At 38.9% G+C, this 8,616-nt stretch overlaps 1 protein-coding gene across 1 annotated transcript; it reads right to left on the bottom strand.

The window, feature by feature from the left end:
- Positions 1–2,659: 2,659 nt before the first annotated feature.
- Positions 2,660–6,275, bottom strand: LOC133860556 (uncharacterized). Its single transcript, XM_062296137.1, has 4 exons — positions 4,960–6,275; positions 3,943–4,818; positions 3,674–3,842; positions 2,660–3,301 (listed from the first exon to the last, which is right to left on the bottom strand). The coding sequence occupies exons 1-4, from the start codon at positions 6,273–6,275 to the stop codon at positions 2,660–2,662; spliced, it is 3,003 nt and encodes a 1,000-aa protein (XP_062152121.1).
- Positions 6,276–8,616: the final 2,341 nt, after the last annotated feature.

Raw genomic sequence — 8,616 nt, 5'->3', positions numbered from 1 at the left:
GTCCAACCGATAACACAAAAGTTACCTACATCATTTACAAAGTTCAATACTACATTCATAACAACTAAATGTCTTTTCCACGATAGCTCCTTATGCGTATCAACATCATCAGACGTCAAGAGCACATCACCTACATTAGTGATTTAAATAAAATGTGTTATATATATATATATATATATAGAGAGAGAGAGAGAGAGAGAGAGAGAGAGAGAGAGAGAGAGAGAGAGAGTAACGATACACATAATATTTTCAACTTTATATACTAAAAAATAACCCTTAAGTCCTAATGTACATTTTCAACTTTATATACTCAAAAAAATCATAGTTAATCATATTTGGAGCTAACCTGATGGACTAGTTACTATGGATGTCACACTCACGATGAGCGTGACGCAGACGAAGAGTTGCCTAGAAGTGATGCATTGACTCTAGCAAGATTGTCAATCATCTTCTGCATCTTCTCCATCATTTGATCTTGTCTTGCAATTCTTTCATTAGTTTGTTTCCTCTCTTCATCCGCGATTCTCCTCTCTTCCTCTGTCCTTCTCTTCTCTTCCTCCCATCGCTCATCCGATATTCTCTTCTCTTCCTCCCACTTTGTCATCATCTCATTCATTTGAGTATTAAATGCATTTTCTTGAGCCAACCGTGATGCAGAAAATCGAGAGGTGGGTCTAACTGGTAATGGGCCAACCCCCATTCCACGAACACAACCCGAATACTCTACCCTTCCCATTGCCCTTGCAAGAGCATCATCTTCTACCCATAGTATTGAACCCTGTGGAGATACAGGGTTCGCTCTTGCAGTGTCATCTGTCATCAGCTCCTTCAACTTTTCCTGACATATATATATTAAATGTGTTAATTATTAGACATTTATTTGCTTTGGAATAAATACTTATACTACTTTATTATATGATATATTCAACAACACACAAATAAAGACAAAGTTAAGCACTTACAATCGTCTCTCCAGCTGCTTGCGTGCTGGGCGTCCCATCCCTTTTTGTGTGAGTTGCCACAAAAACTTCAGCTCGGGTGGGTGGCTTTTGCTTTAATATCTCCTACGAAAACAAATATACAGTTATCAAATAAGAGTCGAATGTGCGATGTGAATTCAATAAGAACATCTATATTTAGCACCAAAAATAAATATCTACTAAACAAAATGATCATCAACTAGTAACATGATTATTGTTAAAAAATAAATAAATAAATAAATAAATATATATATATATATATATATGTTATTAAGAATGAAATCATTGTACCAGCTCTTTCGCGACTCTGGCGTAACTCTTCGAGCCAGATGTGTGATATATCTTATTGACACTTTTCGATATTTGTTTATTTCTCTCAGCTCTTGCCTACGCAATTGTTATAAACAAATAAGTATCATGCAATGTTAAAAGTTTAAAGATATGTACTTTAAAAATAATAACATTTATTGATATAATTACCTTATCTTCCGAAGTCAACCATGTGTCGATGGCTATCTCCATGTCCTCAGCATCGAACTCTGTGATGTTGGGTGTCGACTCAATAATTGTCTCGCGAGTATCATTGGCTTGTATATTTATAGCCTTCTTCACCCTATACTTGAAATTTTTTCGTTTATGCCCGAAGTCTATCATTGCTATCCGTTTGATCTCATTCATTGGTGCATCAGGCATGATGTAAAATTTTTGCTACAAATTAGTTTTAAAAAAAAAAAAAAAACATTTATATACTATTTACATGTAATATATATTCATCGCAATAAATTTGCAAATAACTTGTTTTACATACCATTAGGGCGGCCCACAAGTCCTCTTTAGCCTGAGGCGGTATCTTCCTCCAGTTTTGGGCACCTAGCCCAACAAACTTCCCACTCCGAACATATTTTGCTCCTAACCGGCTAAATTTCATGCCACTCGTGCCAACTGGCTACCACGTCGCATTAAAATCGATGACCACCTTCTCGCCTACGGGTATTGTCCAAAGGGTGGTTGGAGAGCCAACATCTCTGATGTGGAAATTGTTATCCGTATCTGTATTTAAATCAAAAACATGAAAAAAATAAATAAATAAATTATATGTGTATATAAGTTAAATAATCAAGTAAAATATTTAGAGCCTAGACTATATATATATCAAGTGTAACATACATACCTATCGTACGGACTTGTCGACTATCCAATTGTACGCCAATATTGGGAGCTTGTTCCCTCTCAGACTCTTGTGTGGGAGCTTGTTCCCTCTCAGACTCTTGAGACTGAGCTTGTTCCCGCTCAGTCTCTTGTGCCAATATAGTAGAATCAATATCATCAAAAGGCTCTGCAAACCCATCAGCCATATTCGATGGCGTACGTATGTTGTCCTGTAAAGGCTCCTCAACCATGATTGCACTTGGAAAAGATGGGCGGTCATCGTGTTCTATCTCAGCCAGATGTTGAGATGTCTCTATCTCAGGTGTAGACTCTGAAAAGAGTCGTATTGGGATCCGAGAAAAAACTTTCTTCTTTGGAGGTGGCTTGTCTGCCATATTAGTCTACAAAATACACAAATATATATAAAGTGTCAGATCAAATGTAAATATAGAAATCACTCAACATGTTTAATGCACATTTGATATCAGTTTAAGATTATTGAAAAAACAAAGTCATACATGCATGCTAAGTTATTGTGGTTGTACTACTTCAATCGCAGGTATATTGCTACGGGCATAATGAATGTCTTCACCGTAATCAGCTTCATTTGGATCCTGATTAATGTTCAAGTTCAATGGCTCACTCTCATGGTAGTTGAGATCTTCATCATTGTTCACTTCTCCCTCACCAACATCATACACGTTCCTCGGTTTAGTCCTTACTACGCAACACCAGTCTGGGTTCCTGTCGTCATGGACATAGTATACTTGGGATACTTGTGAAGATAATACATATGGATCATCCAAAATGTTATCTCCCGTATGTATTAGGTTTTTGAAATTCACAAGTGTCATACCATACTCATCCTCCGACCATCCTCTATCCTTTCTAATGTCCGCCCAATCACACTTAAATAGCACATACCTAGTCGTGTCATAGTATTCTACCTCTATTATTCGAGTTAGCTTCCCATAATAGGTATCGCCATCAACTGTAGGCACACACACGCCACTGTTTTGGGTTGTTTTTCCTTCATCTTGGGCCATAGTGCGAAACAGCTTGCCGTTAACTACATATCGGTTATATTCGAAGGCCGTTTCAATTGGCCCTTTAGAATGCCATACAAGCTTATCCCCTAACTCAGTTCTACGTGTCTGGTCCATTTGGTTAACCTGCGATTTGAGATAAAATTGCTCATAGTTGTTGAGATGTAGAAAATTACATATACAATAAAATGTCGCTCATAGAAAAACCATATGAAATTCTTACGTAATTACGGTACCAAACACAAAAAGTGTCCCTATGTTGTCGGTGCAATTCTCTGTCCAATAGTCGGCTTCTATTGGAGTCGTGCCTCAACTCATCCAAATGCGTCCTATATGTTGGCAGTCCACATTTAGAATAAACAGTTGTATGTTTGAGCCAAAGTAAGATGTATTAATAAGTATAACTCACGTGCGTAATTGAAGGAACTCGTCCTAGTTAAAAATGATATATCGATGGATCTGCGTCAATGTGCGTTGGTCAAGAGTTACTCGTGTTACCGCTCCCCTAGCCTCATCAGGGTTTCTCTGAGGCCTATTGTGGACTGTGAGTGCGTTCTCTAAGTACCGTGAACAGAATGTGATCATTTCATCCGCTAAGTAACCTTCCGCTATAGAACCCTCAGGTGTAGCTCTGTTGCGCACTGGGGATTTGTATCGTCCAAGGGACCTACATAGAGAAAACATAAGTATCTCTTGTATTACCTCGTTGAGACAATAAAGGAAAAAAAAAAAACCAAACCTTATATATACTTAGAATACATAATTACCTCTCAACTGGATACATCCACCGACAGTGTACTGGTCCACCAAGTCGACATTCACGAACCAAATGTATGACAACATGAACCATAATTGTAAAGAAGCCCGGAGGAAATATTTGTTCAAGCTTGCACAATATGATAGGGATTTCAGCTTCATGTCGAGCTAGATCTTCTTCCGTCAATGTTTTTGAACATATACCCCTAAAAAATGCAGACAACTCTATCAAAGGTTTCACAACCTTCTTTTCCAAGGAGCCACGCAAAGCTATTGGCAGCAGTTGTTGCATGAGTATATAGTTGTCATGACTCTTCATACCAACAATGGTACGGGCTTTAAGGTTCACGCAACGGGACAAATTGGAGGCATATCCATCGGGTACTCTAACATCTTTGATCACTTTTAAGAAATTAATTGTTTCCTCCTTAGACATCGTGTAGCACGCCGCTGGTATATATGTTTTGCCTCTCTCGTTTGTGAATGGATGAAGTGTTTTTCTCAAACCCATTTTACGTAAGTCCAAACGTGCTGCGTGGTTGTCTTTTGTTTTTACTTTCATGTCCAGTAGGGTCCCAATGATATTATCCATCACATTTTTTTCGATGTGCATCACATCAAGGTTATGTCGTAACAAATTATCCTTCCAATAGGGCAATGTGAAAAAAATACTTTTCTTTTTCCATACCACGGTCTCATTTGCCCCATGACCTTGCTGCACAGTTTTTTGTCGTTTGTCTCTTCTTATGTCTTCATGAACATCAAATCCCTGTAATTGTCGTAGGATTTCACCACCATCTGGAATAACAGGCGCAACACCCAGCTCTTGTTTACCGTCAAAGGTTCTTGCCATATGTCGCCACTTATGATCGGCAGACAACCATCGTCTATGCCCCATATAACAATATTTATGCCCGTATGTCAACCATGTTGACCTCGTTGAATGCATACAACAAGGACATGCCATTGGACCCATAGTACTCCATCCAGATAAATCTGCATACGCTGGGAAGTCATTTATTGTCCACATCAATGCTGTCCGCATAACAAATGACTTCTTCTTGGATATGTCATATGTCCGTACCCCTACATTCCACAACTCCTGTAACTCAGATATTAAAGGTTGTAGGTAGACATCTATATTCATTCCTAGTGCAGTTGGGCCTGAAATAATCATAGATAATATGAAATACTGTTGTTTCATGCACATCCAAGGAGGTAGGTTGTATGGAACCAACATAACAGGCCAAGTACTGTGGCTTGTGCTCATGTTCCCAAAAGGGTTAAAACCATCCGACGCTAGACCAAGCCTAACATTTCGTGGGTCTGATGCAAAGTTTGGGTGCAGTGTATCAAATGTTCTCCAAGCTTCACCGTCTGCCGGATGCCTGAGCACACCGTCTTTTGTGCGCCCATCAGCGTGCCACCTCATGTGGGAAGCGGTATGTTGTGACATGTACAACCTTTGCAATCTTGAAGCCAATGAAAACCACCGCAACACCTTTACCGGTCGTCTCTTCAATGTTCGGGATGACCCATCTTCTTCAGTAATTTCGTCCTTCCACTTTGATGCTCCACACACTGTACATGTATCTAACTTCTCATTTTCCTTCCAGAATAACATACAATGATTTCGACAAGCCGGAATCTTTTCATATCCAAGTCCCAAGTCTCTTAAATATTTTTTTGTCTCATACATACTTTTAGGAAAAGCTGGCTCATCTGTTGGTACTATCTCATTGATGAACTCAAGCAACAATGTGAAAATCGTATTACTGAGTCCACCCACACACTTCAAGTTGTATAGATGAACAATAGCTGACAATTTGCTATATCGTGTTTTATCATGAAGTGGCTTGTCTGCATCCTGAACCAAGTTGTAGAATTTCTTGGCACTCTCATCGATCTCTTCATCAACTGCTTCAGGTACATAATCGGCTTCCACTTCCACTTGACACTCATCATCGTCTGCCCGAGTACTATGTATGCCAAAAACATCTTGCAACATGGACTGCATCGTTCTTGACTCATCGAGAATTGGTACAATATTTGCAGTCGGAGCCGGCTTAGGAGATTCAACAACACGTACTTTATTAGGTACAGGAGCCCTAATCTTCTCCCCATGCCAAATCCATTCAGTGTAATTAGGCATAATTCCCCTTCCACCGGTCAAATGGTCATATACTTCTTCTGGCCGTAGGCTCCTGTTCAAACCACACTTCTTGCATGGACATACAATTGAATTTTTATTTTTGGAATTCGTAACTGCATACTTCACGAACGCTTCGGCCCCTTCCATATACTCCCTCGAACCTCTCCACTTCGTCATCCAACTTTTGTCCATATTTATCTTATCACATTACAATACACAAAATGGTTACAAATATATAACACAAATTAAGGACTGTGTTATATACACAAACGGTCCTCAATTAATTACTAGAATCTTTTTTTTTTTTGGCAAAGAATTGAAAAAAATGAGTCAATAACCTAGAGCATTATCTTAGACAACGCGGCATCTTCTTAAATTTATTTGGTCCTAGGTCATGAATCAAATTTTTGATTATTACATTGTGTAAATAAGCATTTATATCTAGATTGCTATTTTAATATATAGATTATTACACTGTCTATGAATATATATTTTTTGTGATGTGTTTTAATTTTATGAAATATATAAATGTAAAAATAATATATAGATTATTACATTGTATTGTCTATGAATATAAAAAACGACTCTAAAAACAAGACATTAGTCTCTAGGGTTTTGTCCTTGGCTAGCAATTACGTGAACGGCTCTTTGAACATATCTTGTGGTGTTTGATCAAAGGCCCAATCTAACACGACTTGGCTTCTCTCAATTAATGAACATCAAAGACAAACACGAAAAATGACAATATATATATATATATATAATTAACCAACTTCAAAAGCTAGCACTAGCAAGACTTTTCCCAGGTAAGCTCCAAATGATAGCATGTCATTAGGCTAGAGTCCAAAACTCTATTAATTCCCTTAACTCAAATTTGATTCTCACTAACTCTAGGGTCCAAATTATTAAATTCTTAACCCTAATTTATTGCCGGAGTATTCCTGTGATGTTTGTAGGTAGGTAGATGCTTTGTTTAGCATCAATGGTTCCAACGTTTTGCTTGAGTGTGTTGCATGTATTATTTGTTTGTTGTTAATAGAAATTCATTCATTAATAAAAAAATAAAAAAATGACAACCATAAACTAAAGAAAAATTAGAAACTTCACTTAATCTCTCTAATTAAATTTCCATGACATTTGTAATTGCAACAATAAAAATAATAAAGCAGAAAAAAATGTAAAAATAAATAAATGAAAAAAATATATATTAAAAAAGCATAAGGGAGCTGTGAGAGACCTTTTGTTCTTTGCCGGTCGGAGCTGTGAGAGAGTGTGGCCTTCTTCGCCGGTCGGAGCTGTGAGGGAGGCACCTGCAGAGAGAAAGCGTGAGGGAGAGAGAGCTAAACAAAAGCACATGTACAGTGAGCTAGAGTTTAGGGACTTACCCGGTCTTCCGGCGGGGTAGCCGGTGGTAGGGGTTTTACTGAGAGAGAGAGACCGCCGAGGGAGAGAGACGACCGGAGAGGAGAGAGACGACCGGAGAGGAGAGGAGAGGAGAGGAGAGGAGACGACCGGAGAGGAGAGGAGAGGAGACGACCGGAGAGGAGACGAGACGACCGGAGAGGAGCCGATAAAGAGGAACCGGGTGGCCGGCCGGCTTCACTGAAATGGCCGGACGGCGAAGACAGAGAGAGAGAGAGAGAGACGTGAGAGAGCTGAGAGTCTGAGAATGGCCGGAGGGATGGAACAGCATGGCCTGGGGATGAGCACGTTGATTTTAAAAAAATCAACTTTCGCAATAAATGCGAAATGACAAGAAGAGAGGCGCGGGACAGAGCTGTGTCCCATGTCCCGCGCGCCTCCCGACTCCAAACGGAGTCGTTTTACTAAAAACGACTCCATTTGGAGCCGTTTTTAGAAAAACGACTCCGTTTGGAGTCGGGAGGCGCGCGGGACAGAACTGTGTCGTTCCGTTTCCCGCACACCTCCGACTCCGAACGGAGTCGTTTTTAGAAAAACGACTCCATTTGGAGTCGTCTTCCTAAAACGACTCCATTTGGAGTCGTTTTTAGTAAAACGACTCTAAATGGAGTCGTTTCTTACTATAAAACGACTCTAAATAGAGGTCGTTTTTCCTAAACGATTCTATCTAGAGTCGTTTTAGGACAAAAACGACTCCAATTATTTTCAATTTTATATATATATATATATACATATATCACAACAAATCAATAAATATTAATTATAATCTGTTGATAAATATATAGTTAGTTATTAATATATATATATATATGTGTGTGTGTGTGTGTGTGTGTGTGTGTGTGTGTGTGTGTACATGTATATACATATATATATATTGACATATATACTAATCAAGTACTCTACTCTCTCTTTAGAGAAAGAACGTTTGAAGTTTCTAGAGAGAGAGAGAAACCTAAAAGCTTTGTTCGTCGGGGAGAGAGAGGCTTCACATCTCCGATTCCGATGTTTTTCTCCTAGCCTTTAAGGCAATTTCGATCTTTTTATACTCGGTTGGATTTTATTCGACAAAAACTGTCTAGGTGTAGTAGCCGGCCTTTTTTGGACACTTAAT

This window comes from Alnus glutinosa, chromosome 2 (assembly GCF_958979055.1).
Source record: "Alnus glutinosa chromosome 2, dhAlnGlut1.1, whole genome shotgun sequence".
Lineage (NCBI taxonomy): Eukaryota > Viridiplantae > Streptophyta > Magnoliopsida > Fagales > Betulaceae > Alnus > Alnus glutinosa.
This window is presented reverse-complemented; position numbering and strand designations above follow the sequence as displayed.